The sequence below is a fragment of the Hemibagrus wyckioides genome, linkage group LG18, assembly GCF_019097595.1.
Source record: "Hemibagrus wyckioides isolate EC202008001 linkage group LG18, SWU_Hwy_1.0, whole genome shotgun sequence".
Lineage (NCBI taxonomy): Eukaryota > Metazoa > Chordata > Actinopteri > Siluriformes > Bagridae > Hemibagrus > Hemibagrus wyckioides.
The window spans coordinates 9,640,978-9,668,788 of NC_080727.1; the positions used below are offsets into that span (position 1 = coordinate 9,640,978).

The window sequence follows — 27,811 nt, forward strand, 5'->3', positions numbered from 1 at the left end:
TGTTAGCAGCACATCCTGTAAGCCAGGTGGCGCTGAACAAACAAGGACTTGTTTGTTTAGCACATAACACAGATGTTTTGGTGGAGATTGATTGAGATCTTGGGAATTTGAAGGCCAAGTCTACACCTCAAACTCGTTATTGTGATCATCAAATCATTCCTGAACCATTTTTGCTTTGTGGCACAGCGCATTATCCTGCTGAAAGAGGCCACAGCCATCAGGGAATACCGTTTCCATGAAAGGCTGTACATGGTCTTGAACAATGCTTAGGTAGGTGGTACGTCAAAGTGTCAAATTAACATCCACATGGATGGCAGGACCCAAGGTTTCCCAGAAGAACATTGCCCAAAGCATGACACCGCCTCCACCAGCTTGCCTTCTTCCCATAATGTATCCTGGTGCCATGTGTTCCCCTGGTAAGTAACGCACACGCACCCGGCCATCAACGTGATGTAAAAGAAAACGTGATTCATCAGACCAGATCAGACTTTGTCCATTGCTCTTGCTCATGTGCCCATGTTGCCACTTTCGGCGGTGCACAGGGGTCAGCATGGGCACCCTTACTGGTCTGAGGCTCAAATCCTTATGCTTGTCCATTTTTCCTGCTTCTAACACATCAACTTTGAGGACAAAATGTTCACTTGCTGCCTAATATATCCCACCCACTAACAGGTGCCATGATGAGGAGATAATCAGTGTTATTCACTTCACCTCTCACTGCTCATAATGTTATGCCTGATAAGTATACGGATATATATGGATATATATGGATAGATAGATAGATCTCTTTTCTCAATCCCAAATGTTTTCATTGTATACCAAAACAATTCACTGGCCTGGTGGTGACTGTAGATCAATCACATTTTCTTACATATCAATGATCATTCCATATTTTTAATTCCAAAGTTTGCACTTTGCTGATTGTTATTGTTTTCCCCTGGGGTTAAAAGCAGAGTTTAAAGTGTGTGAAAAAGTGTATGAATTTGCTAAGCATGCATGTTTGTTATCTTGGATATAGTCACTACCTCCACCCTCTTCTTTCCAGTAACATAAATAAGTCACACATCCTTGTCTTTCACCGATCACTGGCCTTTGACTCAGACCCTGCAGAGAAACAGAAAGGAAAACAGGAGGGGGAAAAACATAACCCCAAAGGAATACAGAGGAAGAAAACGAACACAAGATTGAAGGTCAGGAAAGTAAAAATATACTTCGGGTTGTCAGCCATTAAATACGTCACATACTGTATGTTAAGTAACAGAAAACAGGCTGCAAGTTTAGGGGACACAGAGACAGATGAAGAGACAAAATGTATAGAAAATGAGAGACAGACATTGGGAGAAAAAAAAGATCATTGGGACATCTTCAGATTAGTTCTACATCACTTGTTCTTGTTACTACTCAAACCACAAGGAAATATTAGAGATGCTGGGACCACATGAAACATTAATAATATAAATAAATAAGCAGTCTTTAATTCACTGAGATTGATATGACTGTGTAACAGTTTCTTTCCTCAAGCAATCAGGCTCCTCAACATCCAGGACTGGATTGCACAAAATCTCTCTCTCTCTCTCTCTCTCTCACCCTCCTCTCCTTCCTCTCTCTCTCTCTCTCTCTCTCACCCAGAACTGTACAAGACTAAAGAGAACTGAACTGTACAAAACTCTCTGTCTCTCACACAAACATACACACACACACACACAACTTATATTGTTCACTACTTATTGCACTACCTCAAACCATGTTATTATTTCATTACGCTGCTATGTTTATATTTATGTCTATGCCTATTTCTATTTGCACTACCTCAACCGCTGCTACTCTGTACATCAATTCTTTTTATTCCATTTCATTTTTTTACCTTTCCCTATTTTCTTTTTTCTTTCAGCGCTAAGTGTCTTGTTCTTGTGTTGTCTTTTTCTTTTGTACCTACTGGTTTTGCACTGTATTGTCTTTGCACTGTTTGCACCTATTTGCACACTTTATGTGGCTAGGACATAAACCTTGGTCCTAGCTCTGTGTAGTTTTTTTCGTATTTGATGTTTATGTTGTATGTTTATGTAGCACCAGGTCCTGGAGAAACATTGTTTCATTTCACTATGTACTGCGTCAGCTATATGTGGATGAAATGACAATAAAGCCTCTTGAATCTTGAATCTTGAAATGCATTTATTGTGGTTGGTAAAGCAATGGTACCACACAGCCTAAAAAAAGAAATCAGCGAATGTACAGTTTGTTTACAGCAAAAGATATTTACATTCTGGTTTCCTCTTCATGACAAAGGTATGTGAGTTTTTTTTTAGAAAACTTTCTTGCCCACACTTTCCACACACACACACACACACACACACATCACAGCAGTACAATGTGCCCTTTATAGTCCTGGCTATTCAAATGGCACTCAATGTTTTGTTCATGTATAATGGATAACTGTTTGAAACCAAATAGCTGAGTCTTTGCACACCTGATCTGAATGCTAATTCCAGTTTCCTACTGTTGCAGCGATGAAAAAAAAATTTAACCTTAAAACTGATTCTACTCCAGTATCCAAATTTGTCTAGTGGCACAAATACACATTGCATTTGTTATATCTGGGATTAGCAAACACTTTCTCCATGCTGTGTGTGATACTTGAAAGAGTCTGTAAGAAATAATGATCAGAACACTTCAAGGATACTCCTGCGACATTGACATGAAATGAAGCTAGCTGGTTTCATTTTCTTTCTGGTCCAGAGATGAACCCCTATTTAGAACAGAGCTTATTTGCACTATCCTCTGCATGGTCTGCATTTGTCGAATTGTTAGAGTGGTATAAATATAGATAAATGTCCAAATTTAAGTGGAAATGCTGAGCATCTTTCCCTTGTGAGTCATAAAATAAAGCCTGGAACCTGTTGACCTAGACACAAGCATAAACAGAAATGGGTCCAGACAGCAGTGGAGGCAGCAGAGGCAGACCACCACATTGAAGTAGGTGTAGAAATTGTCGTCTTCGCTCGTGTATATGCGCAGATAGTGTAGAAAGTGTATGCAGCTGCTTGGGCTGAAACACATGACGAAGATCAGAAAGACCAACGTGCTGGCCTTGATGTAGAGGCTCCAGTCATGGTGTGAACGGTTCAAATGCCATACAATTGAGCCAAAACATGCTGTGGTCACAAGCAAGGGAAGCAGGAAGCCAAATAATGTAAACCCTATGTTATAATACACCAAGAAGTTGTGAGTACTAGCATTTAAAGGAAGGACATCATGGCACGTGGTGATTCCTAGCTGAGGGATATGGTAGCTCTGATGGACTAGAAGACTGGGCAACATTGCCAATGAAAACACAAGCCAGACACCTAGACTGGACCAGGCTGTGCAGGAGCGCTTGGGAAGGCGTTTGTAAAAGAAGGGGTGCACCACAGCTAGGTAGCGCTTGATGCTCATGCATGCTAGTGTGTGTGCTGAGCAATATAAGTTGCCATAAAAGCAGGCAGTGGTGAGGCGGCACGCAGCTTCGCCAAATGGCCAGTCGTTGCCCGAAAAGTGGTAATGCGCTTTGAGCAGCAGGCTGAGTAGAAGAAGAAGATCTGAAGCTGCCAGGCTGCAGCACAAGATGGCTGCAGATACCACACGCACTTTGGTGCCAATTGAGACCAAAGTGGCAATGTTGGCAGGGACTCCAATGACAATCGCTACCACATAGATTGATGGGATGGCTCTTGTGCTCAATGAACTCCTGAGGTACAAAGCACTGCTGTTGGTCAACAGTTTAAGTTCTGGAACAGCAACTCCAATGGAGCGTGTTTGCATTTCTGTTGAATTTGGTAGAACAGGAAGCTGAATGGGGATGGCATAACCCTGGAAAGTCCTTGGCCTTATAGCGCCTGTATTGTTATGGTCATCTTTCCGCTGTTTCTGTCCTAAATAAAAGGAAAGGAGAGTTAGGGTTTTGGTAGTCTGCTAGATTTTGTTCTTATTTGTCTGAATAGATTTAATACTACTAGCCCTCAGCATACTTCATGTGGATATGTTCGCCAGGCTTCAGCGATCAATATGATGCGATTGCAGAGCGAATGTTTTACACATGACAGCTTAGTACATACTGTTTGTTTGTTAAAAGCAAGACATTTCCCAGGATTTATTCTAAACAATCTCATGCGTTTCAATAGATTGCTTAACTCCCCATTCTTAACCCTTGCTTTATTTAATGATCTCACTACCCCGTATCTTAGTAAACAAAATATGTGTCTCACGAACCCTGTTTCTCTTTGTAAACAAAATATGCAATTCTGACATTTCCTTGCATCTTTCAACCTTGCCATGGTTTACACTGGCACCAACTGGCAGCAGGCAATGTTCGTCCTGTAGTCATGGAAATTTTCATAGCACCACGAGCGCTATTTGTTACCATACAAATGTTGTGAGTCTATAAGCTTGTGAAAGTAGTTAAATCTTAGCCCTCATAGACATCGTCTCAACATTAAGCATGCTGAAGCTATTAATGAATATCCAGAAAACTTTTTTTTAATACTCATTATGAGGACATTTATAAAGCTTAATATGAAGATTAGTAATAAACATAAATCTAGTGCTACTGTATATATTAATTATTGTGTAAGAATTTTAAAGTGGCATTTAAAATAATCCACCATCGGTCTACTTCTTCCGTTGTTGTTGTCCTGGTTCGATATACACAACTAAATAAAAATAATTTAGCCACACATAGAAGCGTTGTGTCGCTACAGCTTTCTCATACTAGTTTAATATGATGTAAATGATTATGATAATGATTCTCATTCATTTAATCTACACAGTTTGAAATAATAATCATAACAGCTTTAAATGGTTAAATATAATAAGTTTTTACCTTGTGCCATTCCCACAACAAGAAACGTCAGCAAGAAGATAGAGGATGTATTTGCCATGACAGTTTAGGTCAATCTGTCCCAAAAAATAATGACAGACTAAACAGTTCTCTCAGCTTCAGTCGTATTAATCCACACGAAAAGGAGAAGAAAAAAAGGCCAGACCCTCTCTTCACCAGCGCATGCTGTGATGTCAGTGTCTGACCACAAATATCTCCAAAGTCTCTCTCTCTCTCTCTCAACATCTACTGGGTGCAAAATTCCTCAGCACTACATTACATAAGCCAGTCTCTTCCACAGTCTCCTTTCCCATACTGTCTTTTTTCTCTCCTTAACATATCTACCAGTACCATAGCAATCATTAAAGAAAATTTGTAATATTAGTTGGGCGTTGTTTTCATCATTATGGATTTCATCATTATATCCTAGCTATACTAATTAGTTATAAAGATAATGTTTGTTCATGAACATCTGTGGGTGATGCATTAGTGGCCCTGCGGTGACACGTTTCTTTTTCCAGTAAATAGCAGTCAGCTATAAAAACCACACACACACAGTGTGTTTGCAGAGCTGCTGTGCATTTTGCATCCTGCTAAGAGCCCTGCTATGGCTCAGAGGTCAGATTGCTGAAGAGAACATTCAGTAACTGCTAGCTTGCTGTTAACATCTGCAGAGACAAATTTCAGGAGAACAGCAAGCTGTCAAATTTCAGAGACGTTCCTTCATCACCAATAACCTCGATATCCTGGGGTGCATCTCAATATGCTTCCTAGGTAGTGAACCATATTTATATTGTGTACAAGAGTTCATGGCAAGGACATATTGAGAGAATCATGACTCAAATTCCAGTGACATGACTACCCATAAAACCCAAAAATATAAACTATTTCAGTTTTACATGTCATCGTACTTCAAGTAGGATCATAGGCTAGCTAGTGGATTTGTTAAAAAATCACTAAAACACTTAAAATGTGTTAGACTGAAACAAACCATACATTGAACTTCAATTGAATTACAACAATAAGAAGTTACATTTGTAGACGAAGCTGGCTGAGAGTTCATCCGCCATTGTTTTACAGCTGAGAGGCTTCAGAAAATAACGTACTCATTTACAGTAAATGAACATAGTGAACATTGATGGTCCTTGTTTTTGGTCCTGGAAGGATTTTGTTAAATTAATAAAGCCTTTAAAATGCTAACTCCTTGATCAGTGCCCTAACTACTGAACCAGAGAGTTGATTGATGCTGGTCAGGGTAGCAGTGTATCTGGACTCTGGAGCAGGAATACATAATAAATAAAATGCCAGGCCAATGTAAGCCATCATGTACGCACACACACAAAATTTTAAATATCCAAGTCCATCTGGCAGGTTTTAAGGTGGGGGGAAAACCACCTGGAGGAAACCCATAAAACATGGGAAGAATATGTGCAGAAATTCCACACAAACAGTAAACTGAGATCAGGATGGGGCTGAAATCGCTTCAAATTGTCTTGATACACACTCTGAAAAACTCAAACTGACATTCTGGTCTTTATTAAGAAATTAGACATTTCTTGAAGCCATCTAACTAGATTCAAGATTCAAGGAGCTTTATTGTCATTTCATCCACATATAGCTGACGCAGTACATAGTGATATGAAACAACGTTTCTCCAGGACCTGGTGTTACATAAACATACAAACATAAAGGTCAAATATGAAAAAAACTACACAGAGCTAGGACCAAGGTTTATATCCTAGCCACATAAAGTGCAAAGTGTGCAACTAGGTGCAAACAGTGCAAAACCAGTAGGTACAAAAGAAAAAGAACATGTGTAGTGAAATGTAAAAAAAATGAAATTATGTACAGAGTAGCAGCAGTTCAGGTAGTGCAAATAGAAATAGGCATAGACAAATATAAACATAGCAGCATAATGAAATAATAACAGGGTTTGAGGTAGTGCAATAAATAGTGAACAATAAAAGTTGTGTGTGTGTGTGTGTGTGTGTCCACACAGGTGAAAGAGAGCATGTGTGTGTGAGAGAGACAGAGTTTTCTGTTGTCTGGTCCAGTAGACTTCTGTGGGTTAACTCTGCATAGAGTTCTCTTCATGCCAGCCGTGGTGAGACAGAGCACCTGGTCGTTAGGAGGAGGGATGGTCTTCCTCGCTGTTGTGTTGTTCTGTGCCTCAAACCGAGCTTAGAAGTCGTTCAGCGTGTCTGGGAGGGAGGCGTCACCGTCACAGGCAGGTGATGTCCTGTAGTTGGTGATCACCTGGATGCCCTGCCACATGCGCCGGGAGTCTCCACTGTCCTGGAAGTGGCCGTGGATTCTCTGGGCATGTGCGCGTTTTGCCTGTCAGTTTCTGACATCGACTGGAAGAAAGTTTCCCCCACTCCTCAATGCAGAATTCTTTCAGCTGTGTGATGTTTGGGAGGTTTCTTGCAATGCACAGTCTGTTTCAAATCACCCCACAGGATCTCAATAGGATTTAGATCTGGGCTTTGACTTGACCAGTCCAGAATTCTCCATTTTTTACATTTCAGCCAGTCCTTGGTGGATTTACTGGTATGTTTTGGGTCATTGTCATGTTTCAAGGTTCAGTTCCACTTTAGCTTCAATTTTTTGACAGATGTTCTCACATGTTCCTCAGGCACCTTCTGATACAATTTAGACTTCATAATGGATTCTATGATGGTGAGCTGGCCAGGTCCTGCTGCAGCAAAGCATCCCCAAACCATAACACTTATGGTGTCTAAATAATTCCATTTTAGATGATTTTCTGGACAGTGGAATGGCTGATTAGAGAGAATGCCTCAGAGAGCTCTTTGGATCTCACCATGGCGATTCCTCTCACTTCAACAACTAAGAGCAAACCAAACTAAGAGCAAACCAAACCAAAGGTCAGTGTTCTAATAATTTGCATATGATGTGATACATCTGTAGGTAATTTTATCAAGTACAAATAAATGTAGGGATGTCCTTACATTTTCCTCACAATAAATTGGATTTTCATTAAAATTTACATTATACAGATCATTGAAAAAGACTTTTCTTTGGTCAATATTGTTAAAATGAAGATCAAATGTCCATATGTTTAACTATGTTAAAACACACAGGCTTTTATAGGGTGTCTAGGTGTTGTTTGATAAGAGGTCTCAGAAGGAGAGAGGGATTTGTTTGAAATTAATTCTTAACAAGGTCTTCTGGGTCTGACTTGGCTTGTTAATGATCAACACAGTCCACCCTGCTCACCAGGCCGTCACTGTGGATACGATGAACCTGTAAACACCTCCATCTAAAGCTTAGACTCCTTATAGAATTAAAATGCAATAGATAAAGAAACATTATATTTATAATTCTTTATAACTGGAGCCATGTGGCAGGATCTGTCCAAGGATGTCATCGCTGCACAAGTCACATACTTTTCAGGCCACAAAGGTGAGGTGGGTGAAGGTCATATTATAATTTGATTTTATCATGTAGCCTTTAAATGTTTGTGTTTATTCAGTTTGATATCAAAAAATGTAATTAATGTAATGTTTTATGCTGTCAATACACTGCATTAATCATAGTAATGAATCATGACTTTTAAACAACCCGTTTTAGCTAAACTAAACAGTAGCATGTCCTTAGATATAGGGTAGCAGTGGGGGAGGCAAGAATACATCATGTATGGCATAGTTTGAATATTTATAGAATATGCTGACACTTGCAGGATATCAGATCCACTTCTGGAGAATGATTGGCCATATACTATTTATAATATGATTTAAGATATGACATGAGCAATACAATTCATTAAAGCTGCCTGTACACTATATTGCCAAAAGTTTTGGGACACCCCTTCAAATCATTGAATTCAGGTGTTGGGCTCGGCCCCTTAGTTCCAGTGAAAGGAACGCTTAATGCTTCAGCATACCAAGACATTTAGGACAATTTCATGCTCCCAACTTTGTGGGAACAGTTTGGGGATGACCCCTTCCTGTTCAAACATGACGGCACACCAGTGCACAAAGTAAGGTCCATAAAGACATGGATGAGCAAGTTTTATGTGGAGGAACTTGACTGGACTGCACAGAGTCCTGACCTCAACATGATAGAACACCTTTGGGATGAATTAGAGCGGAGACTGTGAGAAAGACCTTCTCTTCCAACATCAGTGTCTGACATCACAAAAGCTCTTCTAGAGGAATGGTCAAAGATTACCATAAATACATTCCTAAACCTTGTGGAAAGCCTTCCCAGAAGAGTTGAAGCTGTTATAGCTGTAAACAGCGGGCCAACTCCATATTACATTCATGTGCATGTAAAGGCAGACATCACGGTTTTAACCTGGCTCAGTCTCCACTCTAATTCATACCAAAAGGTGTTCCATCAGGTTGAGAAAACCAAAAAATTGGTGTATGCCAAAAAGTCTCACCCTTTCTTCAGCTTGATATCACCTGGATTTTGTAGACTTGCACCCAAGAGGTGCTTCTGTGGCAGTACTAGATTTGGGTCTGGGCTTAGATAACACCACCCTTTCTCCCTACGCTTACATTTGACTCATGACTCAAAATAACCGACTACACCACTCCGGGGGCCTATTACTGGGGACTCACCCTCTGCTTAAGTTCACCGGACACACAGGTTTAGCTACGGCTGAGTCAGGTATCAGACCAGAGTTGACCACACAAATTTTTATTTAAATTAGCAGATAAAAGGGATATACATAAAACAACCAAACAAATCACTAAGTTTACCTCTCCAGAATTGGATGCTGGCCTCCCTAAGCCAGAGAACACCAAACTCACGTGCACCTCAACACCACAGCACGTACACACCACCACTGTGAGCACTGCAGCCACCAGATACACCAACATGCGGAAAAGGCACACACTCTGGCTATCGCTGGCTGCCCCAACTCTGAAGGGAAAAATAGCACCTTGCAGGTTTCAAACAATCACACACCCCATTCACTCCAAACCAAAAAGGAAACAATGTTTACAATTATCAGCACACATCATGAAAAGAAATAAAGAAAAAAAATAAGGAAAAACAAAAGCAACTGATGTATAGTAATACAAACAGAAACCCAGAACACATTAAGCAGATGCACTAATCAATAAAGAATAAACCAAATCAAGCACAGCACTGTTTAAAGGAAATACATAAAAAACAAGCAAAATAAGGAAAAAGGAAACGCAACAAACCTAAACGACAACACAAAAATGGTGACGTCATGTGTGTGAGCCGAACACGTCTACACACGCCACTTCCGGCTATGACTTAACGCTGTACCTTCAGCCGTGCAACCTGGAGGATTATAAAATAACCATCAATATTGGGCTGCCCAGTTCTCCAACATTGCAAGCTAGAGCGGAGGGAAAGGATTACGTTAAAGAACTTAAACAACCCTTTAGTAAGAATAGCAACATACCTGATAATCGTCAGTTTAACCCACACAAGTATTCCCTCTAGCGATGAATATAAACTTCCAGTTCCACTCCTCAGTCCACACTAAAAATAAAGCAGTCTTGAATAACGCGGCATAACCAGTTCACCATACGGATGTAACGGCTCTTACCTCACAGGCATTCACACGGAACTCCGGAAATGAGGCAATGCTAGGTAGGGGTGCTTCCCATGATGTCACTACTGCTCATTTTATACCCTTGGAACTAAAGCCCAATCAAGTCCCAGCCTGATCACTCTTAAAGTGACAGTACTGCTACAATCTACCCCCCCTTTTGTCATCGTCATCCCAGCGATGAAACAATACAGTTGTTACATGAGCTCACCCCGACACTCTAATCCCAAGGCCTAAACAGAGCCACCACAGCATTGGACTCTAGCACAGGGGAACCAGGAGCTCTGATGGCTCCGCTCCCTACCAATCGTGGTAAATGATGCACATTAGAATGTTGACCTGCACCTACTCGGCTGGTTCGACGTGGGGCCACACCAACTGAATTGACGGGACCCAACAGAGTAGTTATGACTGCTGGTAACAGACCTGAATCACTACTGCTACCTTCCCTTGGGGGTGCCTGCTCAGTATCCTCCAAAAAGACACTGCCTCTACTGACTCTGAGGGAAGCCTACCCCCAATGGCACCTTCCTGAACCAGTAATGGGGCCCCAGACACCACATAGGCCAGATCCCCATCTTCTGGTTCTACCTCGGTCCCTAGTGATTCTGACAAGTTCATTTGCATCTCAGGTGTATTCCCTAATGCTACCTTTCCCTGGACTCGAGGCTTCAAGGCCGTATGATGTACATGACGAACCTTACCCAGGTCATCCACTGGGGCCACTGTATACACCAAGCCACCATTCTGAGGAGCTTTTACCACCTGATGTACCATGGAATTCCACAGATCCTGGATCTTGTGGCGACCCCGAACCCCATAGTCTCGTAGGTAGACCAATTGACCCTCTCTTAATGGTAATTCCCTCACCCACTGATCATGTCCAGCCTTACGACGACTTGCAGTCACCTGTAACCGTTCTCGAGCACCCTCTATAGCAACCTGTAATCGTGCCTGATGTTCAATCATCCATTGATGGACTGTACCTGCCACAGGCTCTTGGACTCGAGCCAGCAGGAAATCTATGGGCAACCTTGGTTCTTGCCCAAACATCAAAAAGAAGGGAGACTCACCAGTGGCCTGATGTGGAGTTGTATTATAACAAAACACCACCTGCGTTAGGCAAGACGCCCAGTCTCTCTTCCTTCCGGTGGGCAAAGTTCGAAGCAAATTATGCAGGGTCCGATTGAACCTCACATTGACCATTACCAGCCGGGTGGTAGGGAGTGCTACGGGACTTACCCACCTGATAGAGGCTACACACCTGCTGTATCAAATTGGACTCGAAGTTACGGCCCTGGTCGGAATGAATCCTCCCGGGGACACCAAACTTGAAGAACCATTCCTCCACCAAAACACGGGCTACAGTCTCAGCCCGCTGATCCCTAGTGGGTACTGCCACTGTAAATTTACTAAACACAGTCATCACTAATACGTTCTCCTGCCCCAATTGGGATGGCTCCAACAGGGTGAAATCAATGGCCACTCTCTCATTTGGGCGAGAGGCCAACAAATGCCCCATATAACTACGGGCAACTGGTGCCACATCTTTAGCTTGTTGACACCGCTCACACACCTGAATCCAGAGGGCAACATCAGCTGACATAGCTGGCCAATAGCACCGCTGACAGACCAACTCAAGGGTACGTTCCGTACCTTGGTGTCCATGGTTCTGATGTAACTGGGTCAGTACCTCAGACTGTAAAGTTGCTGGCAGCACTAACTGGAGCACCACTTCACCACCATCAGGACAAAGTACCCTGCGATACAGCAGGCCCTCGCGCTCTACCAACCGATCCCACTGCCTGAGGAGCATAACCACTGACTTAGAGATTGCCGCTCGTGTGGCACTGGACGTTGTCCACGCTGCCAAAACCTTAGGGCTTCCCTTATGTCTGGGTCTCTCTCCTGTAATACCATAAGTTCAGGCACAGACCAACTCGACCAAGCCTGCATAGACCTTACTGTGGATGCCTGAGCTGGTTCTACAGCAACTGCTCACCTCAGCAACTCGGGAACTACCACTCCCAAGGAACTACTCTCCTCACCAGAATGTAACCGTGACAGTGCGTCTGCATTTTGGTTAGTTTTTCCTGGCCGATACTGAACCACAAAATCAAAAGGAGCCAATTCAGCTGCCCACCTCTGCTCAGTAGGCCCAAGCTTGGCTGTAGCCAAATGACTCAGTGGGTTATTGGTGCGTACAATGCACTTGTGCCCCAACAAGTACTCAGAATTTTTCGGCCATGGCCCACTTAAGAGCCAAAAACTCCAGACGCATAGAGCTATAGGTGGCAGTATTGCGCTCGGCTGGCCGAAGACTACGGCTAGCATAAGCAATAGGTCTGACCTTACCGTCAGCCTCCTGTGCAAGCACTGCTCCCAGTCCCGTATGGCTGGCATCAACCTCCAAAATGAACGGTTGCATGAAGTCTGCATAAGCTAATACAGGAGCAGTGGTAAGCTTCTGTTTTAATGTCCGAAATGCGGCCTCGCATTGCTCTGACCAACTTGTCGTCAATTCCTGCCTGCGTTTACCAGACTTGCCCCTAATCAGTTCAGCTACAACTTGGTGCAGTGGAGCTGCCAACTTCGCAAAACCTTCCACAAAACACCGATAATAACTAACAAAACCCAAAAAGGTTCGCAACTCTGACAGTCCTAGGACAGGGCCACAGCCTCCACCTTACTTGGATCTGTTGCTATGCCCCGAGATGAAATTACATGGCCCAAATACTGTACCTCCTCTCGAAAAAATGCACACTTTGCCAATTTTACCTTGAGGCCTGCATCTCTTAGACGACCCAGCACCATCTTCAAACGTTGTAGATGTTGCTGTACTGATGAAGAAAACACAATAACGTCATCCAGATATAACAAAACAGACTGGTGTCGCTGGTCACCAAAGAGCCACTCCAAGCGTTGGAAGGTACCCGGTGCATTACAAAGACCAAATGGCATACGGTTCCATTCGAACAATCCAAAAGGAGTACAGAAAGCTGTCTTAGGACGATCAGGTTCAGAAACTGGAACCTGGTTGTATCCACTAGCCAAATCTAGCATCGAAAACCACTGAGACCCAGTCAAGGAATCTAATGTTTCCTCAATACGAGGCAACGGAAAAGCATCCTTACGCGTTTTGGCATTAAGCTGCCGATAGTCTACGCATAAACGGAGGCTACCGTCCTTCTTCCTGACTAGCACCACTGGGGAGGCATATGGACTGCAGCTTTCCCGAATGATTTGGGCTTCAAGTAACTGGCTAATATGAGTCTTCACCAGCTCATATTCTGATGGGGGAATCCGTCTATAGCGTTGTCGAACAGGAACATCATCCGTTAAAGGAATTTCATGCGAAAGGAGGCTAGTACAACCCAGGTCCCCTTCATGGGCTGAGAACATGCATTGGAACTCTCTAAGGAGGGCCCTAACCTGCTCCTGATCTCCATCTGATAGCCCCCCTAAATCAACTGCCTCAATTTGCTCCCCCACTGACCTAGCAGAGGCATCACAAGAAGAGATACGAGCAGTCACTGCTGGAACTTCAGTCAACCCGACAGGCAGATCCACCAAATACACTTCCTGCAACTTACCTATAACCGTGGTGGGATAGAGGACTACGTCGATGGTGCTAACACTGACTACTGGCACCGAAACAGTACCTCCAGTTACTCGCACCAAAGAAGGGGAAGCAAACAGGCCTGCTGGCAAACCAGTCTCCAAGGGCTCAAATAAGACAGTCTTCCCCATAAACAAGGATGAACAAGTAGCAGTAACAAACTTTAACGTGCCGCCTGGAACACGACACACTACGACCCCGGACCTTCACATTACCTCCACAATCCGAAACATGCATAACCTGCTGACAATCTTGGAATACCCGAAAAGTTTTTGAATCCTGCGTCACAGGAGGTAGTTCAAATAAAGTAGGCCCATGCAGCCCAAAGAGCTCCCGGGAGCAGCGACTGAGCACATTCATTCCCAAGATACCTGGGACATCAGAACTGCCACCCGGGGGGGGATCAACCAAATCAAGCACAGCACTGTTTAAAGGAAATACATAAAAAACAAGCAAAATAAGGAAAAAGGAAACGCAACAAACCTAAACGACAACACAAAAATGGTGACGTCATGTGTGTGAGCCGAACACGTCTACACACGCCACTTCCGGCTATGACTTAACGCTGTACCTTCAGCCGTGCAACCTGGAGGATTATAAAATAACCATCAATATTGGGCTGCCCAGTTCTCCAACATTGCGAGCTAGAGCGGAGGGAAAGGATTACGTCAAACCCAAGGCGCAACTCTCCTAGATTCCACTGCACCGATGGCTTGGTCCAGTAGCTGCACCACACCAGCAAAGATCGCGATGTCCGTCTGATCGGTTACAACGATGAGGTAAATCTTCTCACAGTTTAGTCCAGCGTGTTAATGGTCACACGAGCGACCGCAGAAGCAAATCTCTCCAATGGTCATACGAACATGAAAGCCAAAAGCCTGCTGCACCGTTGCTTAGCCAACCGTTAGCTGCATAGCCACAAAACATACTGGCAAGTTACAGAATGCTAATAAAAGAACTTAAACAACCCTTTAGTAAGAATAGTAACATACCTGATAATCGTCAGTTTAACCCACACAAGTATTCCCTCTAGCGATGAATATAAACTTCCAGTTCCGCTCCTCAGTCCACACTAAAAATAAAGCAGTCTTGAATAACGCGGCATAACCAGTTCACCATACGGATGTAACGGCTCTTACCTCACAGGCATTCACACGGAACTCCGGAAATGAGGCAATGCTAGGTAGGGGTGCTTCCCATGATGTCACTACTGCTCATTTTATACCCTTAGAACTAAAGCCCAATCAAGTCCCAGCCTGATCACTCTTAAAGTGACAGTACTGCTACACTTCCATATTCATATATTATGTATATACTCATATACAAGGTTTCTTCCTCATGTTGTCTCAGGGATTTTGCTTTGCTTCTGTTCCACATAACCTGTTGACTAGAAATGATATTCTACATAAAACTCTACATCATACAAATCTGTTACAATGTCTATTGTTATAAGCACTAAAAGCAGAAATGAATGCAATTGAATAGAACATTGAACGGATTTTTTAGATGTGTTAGGGTTAGGATTAAATTGTGGTTATTGAATTTGATTTAAATTATCTAAACTAAATTAAACTGATGATGATGATGATGATGATGATGATTATTATTATTATTATCCAGGTGAATTGCTGCGCATTCTCACCCGACTGTCAGTTAGTGCTCACATGCTCAGATGACGGTCGCCTTTACCTGTGGAGAGCATCTAATGGGAAACTCGTGGCCAAAATTCGTGCTCACACAGGTTTGGAGGATGCCATTTCTTTGTTTCAGACACCGTGAGATAATGTTAGTGACTATATTTGCTATTTTGTGACACTCAGGCCCGGTGAAATGGTGCACTTTTTCCAAGGACGGCTGTTTGGTCGCGAGTGCGTCATATGACTGTACCGCACGTGTCTGGAGCACATCACCAATCAAGTGCGTTCACATATTAAGAGGTTTGTATAAAATTAGATATAACTGCTTGAATAAGGCACATGAACTTCCTATAGACAACGAGAACAAAAATGTTTAAATCCTGTTTTGTTCTTGTTTATGCCTGCTGAGTCAGGGGTGTGGCCACAGGACTGCCACAAGATGAGTCTGGGTTTCGCATGTACCAGGAGAATGGTACTTTCCTGACTGCATTGTGCCAAGTGTAAAGTTTGGTGGAGGGGGATTATGGTGTGGGGTTGTTTTACCGAGGTTGGGCTTGGCCCCTTAGTTCCAGCAAAAGGAACTCTTAATGCTTCAGCATACCAAGACATTTTGGACAATTCCATGCTCCCAACTTTGTGGGAACAGTTTGGGGATGACCCCTTCCTGTTCCAACATGACTGCACACCAGTGCACAAAGCAAGGTCTATAAAGACATGGATGAGTGAGTTTGGTGTGGAGAAACTTCAGAGGCCTGACCTCAACCTCATAGAACACCTTTGAGATGAATTAGAGCGGAGACTGTGAGCCAGGCCTTCTCATCCAACATCAATGCCAGACCTCACAAATGTGCTTCTAGAGAAATTCCCATAAACACACTCCTAAACTTTGTGGAAATCTTTCCCTGCAAATGGCGGGCCACCTCATTTCATTAAAGTTGATGTGCATGTAAAGACAGAAAACTTTTGGCAATATAGTGTATTTTAGAGTTGCAACTCAACCAAACTCATCTGCAGCATTGTAGCATTGTATATAAAAATGCTGTTTAGTAACACTCACTTGCTAGATAAAATATTTGGGTGACTGTAACTGATGATGGGAACATGCAGCAATTTTGCCAACTCTTTTCAGGGGGCAGAAGAAAATGCATCACAGTAGACTAGACTACAGTTTTATTTGAATAGAAAATAACAGTTTATAACTGATTTACTGTAGATAGCAAAAATCCTTCTTGATGGCACCATAAACTACCTTGTATGTGTTTACATATTTAGAAAATATTGCTATAAGCTGGCGAGTCATATCAACAGTAGGACAGTCTCCATTGCTCAACAAGGCACTAGATTTATAAGCTGAGAACACTGCAGCAGAAGAGAAGAAGCCCACTGTGTCAAGATTCACTTTCTGGATTTTTCCACAGCACATGTTGGGCCAGAAGAGAACTGTGAAGAAATGTGTGGCAAAAATGATAAGTCATCATGTCACCGATTTCTTGTTCACCAATATATATTTTATTCTATTTCGGTATCAACTACACAATATGTGGGCAATAACATTTGTAACATTCAGTTATTGTCTCAGACTCCTAACACTAGTTAATGTCATTTGATATAATAAACAAGCAAACAAATAAATAAATAAAAAAGAAAGAAAGAAAGAAAGAAAGAAAAGAAAAGAAAGAAAGAAAAGGAAAAAAAGAAAAAAAGTGGAGTCTGCCTTCAATGATAAATAAAACAAATTAGTATTTTTTATAAATAAATATTTTTTAAGTAAATACATGATTATCAGGATTTAAAATTATTATTATATTTATATTATTATATTTACAGATAGCCTTAATTTTTTTTATATATAGTTAAGTTTTTTATATATACTTTCTTAATTTTTTTAATATATATAATTAAGTATAAATATAATTGTTTTATATTTATTACCAACTGTTTTAACACAATTTTATCTACAAGTTGGATTAAAAACATCCTAAATTTACCTGTTGCATTAAAATAGCCCATTGTTGGGCTTATCTAAGTTGCAGCCATATAAGGCTTTTGCTACAATATTTAATATTTGTTTATTTATAAAGTAAAATAAATTAATTTGAAGAATGGATATAGTGAAGGAAACTGAAATAACCAAAAGTTACTGTCCAGGTCACTTGCGAAGTGTTGAGACAGTGTCCTTCAGTCCCGACAGCCGAAGCCTTGTATCAGGGGGGTGGGACAACACAGTACTGCTCTGGGACATTCAGGTGAGTGGCGTGTGTGTGATATTTCCACAGTGTTTCTATGCTTGTAGGCTTTTGGTTTAATTGTCCTGGTAGTCAAATAAAAGAGGGTTTATTATCTGATTCTGTGTGCTAAGTTTTCACATGATTAAATATTGTGTTGTTATTGTGTTGTTATGCAGACTGGACTTAAACTGGGGCAGTTCTGTGGTCACAGTGCCGCTGTTCAGAGTAGTGCATTCTCCACAGATTCCCAGTGGCTGGTACACACACATACACTTACGTACATCTTCCACCATGCCCGTTGAGACAGAGCAGCGAACAGAAAGTTAAAAATCTGCAAATGACTGTAACATTTGTGTTGACCCTGTCAAAATTATAGTTCTGTATTGTGTATTCTGTATAGACATTGTGTAGGCATTCAACTTTTTTTATCCATACACAGTAGTTCGGCTTGATAGCCAGGGTTAGTCTTCTGACAAAAAAGACATCAGCTTGTGTTATTTTAGGGAAAATGTGGCTGAAATTAAGACCAAGAGATAAATAATATTAGTATTATTCAACAAATCCCTACTGGGTTACTCCATATTGGACATACACCGATCAGGCATAACATTATGAGCACGGAGAGGTGAAATGAATAAGACTGATGATCTCCTCATCATGGCACCTGTTAGTGGGTGGGATATATTAGGCAGCAAGGGAACATTTTGTCCTCAAAGTTGATGTGTTTGAAACAGGAAAACTGGGCAAGCATAAGGATTTGAGCGAGTTTGACAAGGGCCAAATTGTGATGGCTAAACGACTGGATCAGAGCATCTCCAGAACTGCAGCTCTTGTGGGGTGTTCCCGGTCTGCAATGGTCAGTATCTATCAAAAGTGGTCCAGGGAAGGAACAGTGGTGGACCACATAGTGGCCATGGTAAACTATGACTTCTCAGAGATTATTGCTTTCATAAAAGGGTTATTTTATATATTATATATAAATGATATTAATAAACTCCACTATGAGAGGTTTCTAAACAGCATCAATGCACTTGATCCCTGGCAGAAGAGTGTGATGTTCAGTATGCTGAGAATGAAGTACAGAATCTCTGCTCCCTTTTTTAGCTTCACAGTAGCAAGAAAATTCAGAGAGGCATGAGGGAATACACTGACAAGGTTAGGACCACCTGTAAATGCTGAGACCATACAAAGAGATGAAACCCCTCAATGCTTTTTTCCACAGCAGAATGTGAGCATGGCTTTAGTCAGATGAATATTTTAAATAACAGCAAGGTTCGAGCATAGAGCTTCAAAACGTGTTGGGCCTCCATTGGAGAAGTTTTCTACCAGACATTTCGCTAGGTCCTGGATTGAGTAAAGCCACTGCTTAGCTAATAATTGCATGGATTAGAAAATCTGTTCATGGCTTTGAACCACTGAGGATTCATTTTGACAATTGCATGTTTAACGCATGTGTTTTGTTGTCTCCAAGTTAACTTAATAAAGCTGATATTTTGTTAACTAAAATTGTGCTTAGAAACTAGACAAAGTTTGTAGAGTTAGCTACAGGACTCACCAATTTTGCAGCTGACCTCTGGCTATATGCATCAAACATTCAGCCAGTGGGTGTGGCGTCTGAGGCTGAGACTTCCCATTGACCTACATAGAAATTGTTAAAATTGTACTTCAGCCAGCCACTAGAAGGCCCCATAAACATTTTGGCTCCATTATTGAATCCCTGTTATGATATCTACCCATACACTATATACAGTCATTTATATAATTCATGCATATGCTATGTATCTGCCATTTTTCACGCTTGTCTAACGATGAAGACTGTGTGTGTTGTGATTCCAGGCCACAGGCTCATGGGATCACACTGTGAAATTGTGGCACCTCAGTGGTGATGAGGAGGTTGTGACCTTAACAGGGCATCAGGGGAATGTGGCCTGCCTCTGCTTCTCCACCACTGGATTGTTGGTGAGTTTCCAGATATTCTAAGATGTGATTTTTTATACTAATCTGGTGAGTATCAAGATATTGATGCTGTAGGTGAACACACAGAGGCCTTTTCCTGTGTAAAAAAAACAACAACCACCCAGCAATATCTGGTGCTTGAAAGCTATAATGGTGCTTCTGCTCTGGTACTAAAGGTTCCAGATGCTCATGATTGACAGTACTATTAGTTTACAAGGCAGCATTCTCCCCCAAGGAGCATTGGCCCCCATGTGTACTAAAAACACAGTATAGACCAAATCCACACAGTTTCAGTCAGTAAAAAATTGAACAAGATTCAGAGATTCACTTGGTTCCTGTTTGGGATGAATTATTTACAGTGAAACAATGTCATGGAGAGACAGGAACACACACTCTACATTATTCCAAACATCTATTTTCTTCTCTTTATCAATTAATTCATTCGTTTTCAATTCAGTATAATAATTCTGGGTCCCTGTGATAACAGTGAAGTGTGTATAAATAATTAAATAGTTGTTTGTGTGCGTTCCAGGCGTCTGGTTCGTGGGACGGAAAAGTGCGCGTGTGGTCACTGCAGAGGCGTGAGTGTGTGTTCGTGCTAGGTGGGGATGAGCGTATGTGGGTGAGGTGTGTGGCTTTCTGTAGAAATGGGTCAGTACTGGCTTCCACTGCTGAAGGTGACAGGGTAAGGGCTTTTTTTCTCTCTCTCACACACACACACACACACACACACACACATAAAATCATGATGTTAAATGTTTCTCACTCTGACAGGTTAAAGTCTGGGACATGGCAGACGGCAGGTGTGTAAACTGTTTACAGGTGAGTGGGTCTATCATGTGCAGAGAGCCAATATGTGTGTGTTTAAGATTGGACTGAAAATGCTCAACAATATTCATAAAAAAGACTTAGTTTTTATGTTTCATAATGATTCAATGATGTATGTACCACAATCGGTGTTGTAGGGGCACAAGGACTCCGCGTACGGGTGTGTGTTCAGCCCTAGTGGTGCCCTGCTCACCAGTGGCTCAGACCAGCTGGACCTGGATGAGGAGGAAGACAGTGATGATGATGGAAAAGAAAACAATAAGCGGAAGGAAGGGAAAGACAAATTAAAGATTGCTCACTGTAAATATTTTTGGAAAATTGGTAGCTGACACCATTTCTGTTCACATAACACAGACAATTTAGTTACTCCAGTCAGCCTGCATTTCTTTGACAAATAGAGGAAACCGGGGTACATGGAGAAAACCCTTGAAGCACTGGAAGAACATGCGATCTCTGCACACACAAGGCAGAGGTCGAGAATCAAACCCCCATACACAGAGTTTAGTGCAAATGATATCCTGTGTGGACATTATAACAAGGATTCAGGGAAGATTCCTGGATTCAGTGAATCCAAAATGACTGTTACCCTGCTCATTCCCATGTTATTGAGAGAACTAAGAATAAATTGCTATAAATGATTTCTCCATACATTATTTACAGTAATAGTCTTGACATTTTTACAAAACCTTGACATATTTATGTACATTGGGGATATTGAGTCTAATGAACGTTTTTGACGTAGCATAGAATCACGAGGTCTTGTTCTGCTATAAACTGTTGTGACAGACCCATAACAGGGACTACAGTAAAAATAAGACCACATCCCCAATTACAAATTTATGCAATCAGGTAACTGTAGTATTTTTTATTTTTCTCCAAAATGTCTCTGTTTTTCACATATATGTTGTAATGTCACATTGAGGTTGGAAAACATTCTGACATGATTTAATGTTGGGTTTTTTCTTTTCTTTTGTTTTATAGCACAAAACCCTACCATTTTAATAGGAGTAGATAATACCACAAATCCAAAAGGTCCAGGAATCCTGTGGTTTTTACTCATCCTTTTCTCACTGTTTTTCTCCCCTATATTAAATTGTACAGATTAAACAGAGATTTGGTCTATAGATTGTGGTGTACATAATCATTTTTGTCCAGTGATCATGTTATAACAAGCATTTAAAGTCTGCCCCATAACCAAAAGTTTTTAAACCAGAACTTGTACAAGGTTACATAAAAACTTCCTTTTGTAGACTACTCCTAAATGTTTAGCTGAATATTCACAAACTTAAATTGTTAAAATAATCAGCAGAGCCTAAAACTCAATAATTGTGTTAACAGTGAGAATTGTAAACAATGCCATTAACAGTCCTAGTAGAAAGAATCTTGGTTTACTCTAACTCGGGAATGGTTACATGGATTCACACACAAGGTATGTCCAGTACAAAAGGCTGAGAGAGTCTGCAAAGGCTGGGCTGAAGTGACTAGAGTTCATTTCAAATAGACATTTTTCTGAAACTATAGGCTGTATGATTTATTCGAGATTACAGGAGCTAATCAACTGATAGATAAAGCACTAATAAATGGGTGCAATGGCACATTTCAAAACAAAGGCATGTAGTTTCAATAAAGCAAGTCATCAGAACACTAGAATATTTAGGAATAGAACTGGTTCTCTAATAGATGAATGTGTTAGAATGCGCACTCTGAATTCAACTGCTTGGATAAAATTTACACCATGAAAGTGGTTACTGATTTCGTTAGTTACTCAGCTTGGAGTTTTCTTCAGTGTACTCTCACTCATTACTGTCTTTGCAGATATAAATTGAATTGTTACTTTTAGTCCCTACTCCAATGTTTTTTAATAGAAGCAGGTTACACAGATACCCACAGATCGATAAACAGCAGCAATCTGTAAAATATTAGGTTTAAATTGAAACTACACCAAAATTATAACTAGAAATGGTATCTTGAGCAATCTCTCAATGTGTAATGCATCATGTGCAAAAAACACCCCAAAAACCACCATCACACATGCAGGTCTTTGTCCAGGGATGGGGCATTTTATTCAAGCAGAAAAACACAGCCTTAAGCCTTGACAGCGAATTTGCGCATGGAGTAGAGTCGTGACTTCCTCTGCATCTTCTTGGTCATGAGGCCCTGCTCGTGCTTGGTGAGCTGCCGGCGGATAGCGCGAGTCTTCTTGGGCCTCAGGTCCAGAGGCTTGTACTTCTTCCCCTAAAGAAAAACGAGAGAAAGGATTAAAAACTATTTTTGTGAAACCTTAAATACCTCCCCCCACAACACACAAGAACTCTTAGCTCATGTGACTCTAAACTCTAATTACGGCAGCAGACAGTGTGTTAAGGACAGTCATCGCTCTAAAAAGCAGAAAAAAAGTTTTCTAAATGGATTTGATGCCTTGCTACTGTTTCCTCACTCAATACTGCCCCAGGACATGCCAACCTTTTCAAAGTGCAAATAAGATAAGGCCAAAGGTGATGTAGCACACCGCTCCCATACAATAGAGAGCTGCAATTTACCCCCTTCAATACCAAGAGTTATTCAATATAAACTTAATCCTGTCTGTCTCCATGGCCCCACAGCTCTCAGAAAAAGCTGAATATGGCGTTACTTTAAGTCTCTTGCACCCATTTGTTTTGTTTTTTTTGGAACAGGAATGGTTATAGAATTGAGATCTCAACATCATCCAGGGAAGTGGTAAATGCTTACATTTCCCCCCATGGCTATTACCATTTCTAATTTCTGAGAAGAGGTGAAGTCAAAATGATCTAACAAACTGTAGGCCGCCCACAGCAGATGTGTGTCTGAGACGCTGCAGCGAGCAGCCATGATTACTGTAGCAAGAGAGTATTCACACTAACTCCACTAATGCAGGAGCAGCGCTGGGTGATCGTCTTGCTAATCCATTCCATAAGAACATTGAATTTGCCAAAATAAGGAAAGGTAGAAGCTTTTCCTCATCCCAAAACAGTAGCCATATTTTAAATCAAAAATAATTTAAAGTGGCCTTCTCTACCACTGCACTGTTGATTTCCTGAATATGATTGGTTAGTGATGGTGTTTTTAGTAAGGACTAATGCAACAAATCCCTGAATTTCATTCATTTCTAATAACAGCATCCGAGTGTTTAATTCTGCTCATAACACAACAGTGTCAATGATTAGAGCAACTTAACACATGAAACATTGTTTCCATGAATAAACATGGTTTATAGTTACATATAACTGTGTGAAACATTGCAAAGAGAGAAGTTAATTCCTTAGTTCATTCCCTCACTCTTCTCTCTCTTGCTCAGTTTGCTCTTTAGCACTCACTCAGCTCATCAGATTACTGAAAACCCAGAGGATGAAAAAACTAAACTAAAAACTCTTCCACCCTGTAAACACTCTTGTGCTGGCAAACTTTGCAAAGCAGTGTGACTGTTAGACATTCCTAACTGTTAGTCTCCCAACAAAAACATTTCACGTCCGTCTCCTTTTAAAAAACATGATTTTTCAAATCTCTTAATTATTAAATGAAGATTAGGTGGCATGTCCATCGTTTAAGTTCTTGCATGGTAGATTAGTATTAACCTCTTGTTCACGTTACAACCGGATCTACTTTCCAAGCCATTCACAGTGCTCTGACAGTACTACCTGCTAGACAAAGCTTTATATTAATGCACTCAGTTCAACAAGTTACTGTTTTGATTCTAACATAATTCCCAAGAACTTAATAAAGGACTTGAAAATGTTAAATAGTAAATTCTTGAATCTTTCACTAAAGAAATGTTTATAAGTTTGGATTTTTTAGTAGAATCAGAATCAGGAAGGAGCCAGAGACAGACAGGAACTGTTAGCCACATGTGCCATACAGTTGACTTGAACACACTTTGTATGAATAAATAGAAAATGAATGCTTTGAGGCTTGATAGCATGAATGTGTCTGAGCTGCATGTCAGTGTCTGACAGTGAAGTGGAGAATGGGTTCCTGACTTCTCATAAAATGGAAAAATCATGCCACAACTAACAACCTTTATAACCTTCTCTATTCATACAGATTATAAATATGAAATCAAGAACAAAAGGCCAGTTTGCCTGTGGCAGAAGTCATGTCTACAACAATACGAGTGCCATCTGTAGATTTTGTGTTGCAAAATAAACAAAATGTTGCTAATCCATCCTAACCCGTTACACACTCACCTTGTAAAACTTCCTCAGATTCTCTTTCTGTGTCTGGTTGATGACAGTAAGAACTCTGGCAATGGACTTGCGCACAACACGACTAGGGAGACAAAAAATATACAATCATGAAGTGGTCACTGAATTAAAGCATGCAAACACCAAGGCCATGTCCACATTAATACATTTTCGCTTAAAAATGCATATTTATCCTTTTTGTCCTTACGTCCACACAGAGACGGCATTTCAGTTAACAATATATATTTTAGGGGGAAAAAAGCTACCAAAACACTCTCCAAAGTGGATAAAGTTGCAAACGGCGTTTCCTGTCGCAGTGTGCACTGTGAAAACTGAGGCTTTCGAAAACGATGATGCATTTATAGTCATGTGACCAGTTCAGCTAAGATTCTCTACATTCTCGACTTTATACTCCTGTGTTACTCGCAGCAGCAACTCCACCTCACTGTAGGTCCATTTAAACAAAAAAAAAACCCGCTGCTTTTCCTCAACATATTGCCACGACGTTTCAAAGAGCCAGAAAGTAAATAAACGGCAGGTGGAAATGACGCAGGTCCAAGCACCTTGCATTTTACTCATGCACAGTACAGCTACATGAGCATTTTCAGACCTTTCAATATGGATGACCAACTTTTGGGAAACGAATGAAGACGATAATGTGGATAACGCGGAGACGAAAACATGCATTCAAATTTATCCGGATTAGTGTTGACATAGCCCAAATGGGTGGGATTAGAAGCAGCAAATTATCTTTAAAGCAGTTTAGAAACAGAATGATCAGTCTCAGATCTGTGGCGAAATTTTTTAAAAGCTCAAAGGTTTGTCTTGAGACAATTCTCAGGGTTACATAACATTACAGCAAGGAAGTTCAGTTCACGCGTCTAGAGAAGACGTCAAACATAAGTCTCACACTAATTCACATACACTTACATCTTTGAAAGCTTGGAGGCAGCACCACCAGTGACCTTGGCCACTCTAAGCTGGGAAAGTTCCACTTTCAGGTCATCCAGCTGCTTGAGCAGCTCCTCCTTCTTCTTACCGCGCAGATCTCTGGCCTTGATCTTTGCCTAAAAACACACAGAAAATCACCACATCACTTTAAGAACAATCTCAAACTCCATAATCAGAAAGCAACACGGAAGGACTGATGAGAATGTTTATATCAACTTCACCCTGAACTTTAATCACATCCACAAATCACATCAGAGCTCATTTCAAACGCGGGGATTTTTCTAAGATTAACACCTTTTGAGTTTTCTTAAAAACAACGGCACGTGCAGCTATTTAAACGGCACGTGCAGCATTTAGGACCTTAAAAACGGCTCGCGCGCTAAGAAACATTACAACAGGAGAGAAATAACAGTATACAGTTATAATAGCAGAATATATCACTAAAACTAATCACAAGCGTTTAATTAGTGTGCATTAAAGCTTAACAGCTGGACCATCTCTCGTACGTTTATGTAGGTTAATATTTTGAAGGCCATCACTCGGAACTGAACTCACATCACACACAGGTCGCTAGCTAACGAGCTAACATCTAACGACTGATATTGACTGAAAACTCCAAACAAACTCCATAAAAGTAGATATTTTAGAGATTACAGACTAGCTGTATAATCTACAGAGAGACTGGCCGCTCACAAAACTGAATATTATTTCCTTTATTGATCAACAAATGGAGCTCGAGACCGGGCCGGAGGACACTACACACTGCAGCTAGGCTACAAGCACTCAGGAAAAATATTAAAAAATTATAATAATTTCACACTCAGCACACAAAATATAACCTCCCATCAATTAAGAGAGGGAACACCAGTATATAAAACCCCTCTGTTGAATACTTTGGTGTTTTAAAACAATAAGATTGCGTTAGATTGAAAACAGTGTCCCGAAAACCCTCACCATTTTACTCGACGGCTGCCACAAGAAAGGAAGTAGGAGAGGTCAGACAGGAACTTCTACCGGGTTACGGATGGACCGTACCATCCTCTTTATCGAATAGGGGGCGGGGGGTCCGAACAGGAAAACGAGCTTGAAGCGCTCGTTAGGAATGGAAGGTGCCGAAAATAAGATTTAATAAGAATATGAATAAAATGTATGTTGTTGTGAGTGCTCGATTAATAATTAACTCGATTAACAATTAGTATTGATAAGGGTGTAGAAAAGAATGATATAAAACTTAAATACATTTTTTAAATGACAAAAGAAGCAGTATATCCGAAATGTGTTTATTACCTGTGACAAATTCTATTAAAAAACAAAACAAAACAAAACTACGGACTCTTGTTTACTGTTATACTAAAAAGTATAATAATAATAATAATAATAATAATAATAATAATAATAATAATAATAATGCAGTTATAGTAGTTCTAACTAGTGTACTAACCATGTACTTCAATAATGATATACCATATATATATATATATATATATATATATTCTCCAATCAGGCATAACATTATGAGCACTGAGATGTGAAGTGAATAACACTGATGATCTCCTCATCATGGCACCTGTTAGTGGGTGGGATATATTAGGCAGCAAGTGAACATTTTGTCCTCAAAGTTGATGTTAGAAGCAGGAAAAATGGACAAGCGTAAGGATTTGAGTGAGTTTGACAAGGACCAGATTGTGATGGCTAGACCACTGGATCAGAGCACCTCCAAAACTGCAGCTCTTGTGGGGTGTTCCTGGTCTGCAGTGGTCAGTATCTATCAAAAGTGGTCCAAGGAAGGAACAGTGGTGAACCGGCGACAGGGTCATGGGTGGTCAAGGCTCATTGATGCACGTGGGGAGCGAAGGCTGGCCCGTCTGATCCAATCCAACAGACGAGCTACTGTTGCTCAAATTGCTGAAGAAGTTAATGCTGGTTCTGATAGAAAGGTGTCAGAATACACAGTGCATGACAGTTTGTTGAGTATGGGGTTGCAAAG

At 41.0% G+C, this 27,811-nt stretch overlaps 3 protein-coding genes across 4 annotated transcripts; 1 reads left to right on the top strand and 2 right to left on the bottom strand.

The window, feature by feature from the left end:
• Positions 1–2,159: 2,159 nt before the first annotated feature.
• Positions 2,160–5,060, bottom strand: LOC131368819 (proteinase-activated receptor 3). The gene is made up of 2 exons (XM_058414980.1): positions 4,856–5,060; positions 2,160–3,908 (listed from the first exon to the last, which is right to left on the bottom strand). Exons 1-2 carry the CDS (start codon positions 4,911–4,913, stop codon positions 2,839–2,841), a joined length of 1,128 nt encoding a protein of 375 aa, XP_058270963.1. The 5' UTR covers positions 4,914–5,060; the 3' UTR covers positions 2,160–2,838.
• A 3,032-nt stretch (positions 5,061–8,092) lies between these two features.
• Positions 8,093–22,149, top strand: wdr38 (WD repeat domain 38). Of its 2 annotated transcripts, none has more exons than XM_058415986.1 (9): positions 8,093–8,280; positions 15,646–15,766; positions 15,846–15,962; positions 17,811–17,908; positions 18,067–18,147; positions 19,727–19,849; positions 20,379–20,531; positions 20,621–20,668; positions 20,812–22,149. In XM_058415986.1, the coding sequence occupies exons 1-9, from the start codon at positions 8,212–8,214 to the stop codon at positions 21,001–21,003; spliced, it is 1,002 nt and encodes a 333-aa protein (XP_058271969.1). In that variant the 5' UTR covers positions 8,093–8,211; the 3' UTR covers positions 21,004–22,149. The 2 variants fall into 2 exon arrangements, with proteins under 2 accessions (XP_058271969.1, XP_058271970.1); XM_058415987.1 differs by having other exon boundaries at positions 8,093–8,275.
• Positions 22,150–22,712: 563 nt separating this feature from the next.
• rpl35 (ribosomal protein L35) lies at positions 22,713–26,885 on the bottom strand. The gene is made up of 4 exons (XM_058415989.1): positions 26,779–26,885; positions 25,804–25,940; positions 24,877–24,958; positions 22,713–22,909 (listed from the first exon to the last, which is right to left on the bottom strand). The coding sequence occupies exons 1-4, from the start codon at positions 26,779–26,781 to the stop codon at positions 22,760–22,762; spliced, it is 372 nt and encodes a 123-aa protein (XP_058271972.1). The 5' UTR covers positions 26,782–26,885; the 3' UTR covers positions 22,713–22,759.
• Positions 26,886–27,811: the final 926 nt, after the last annotated feature.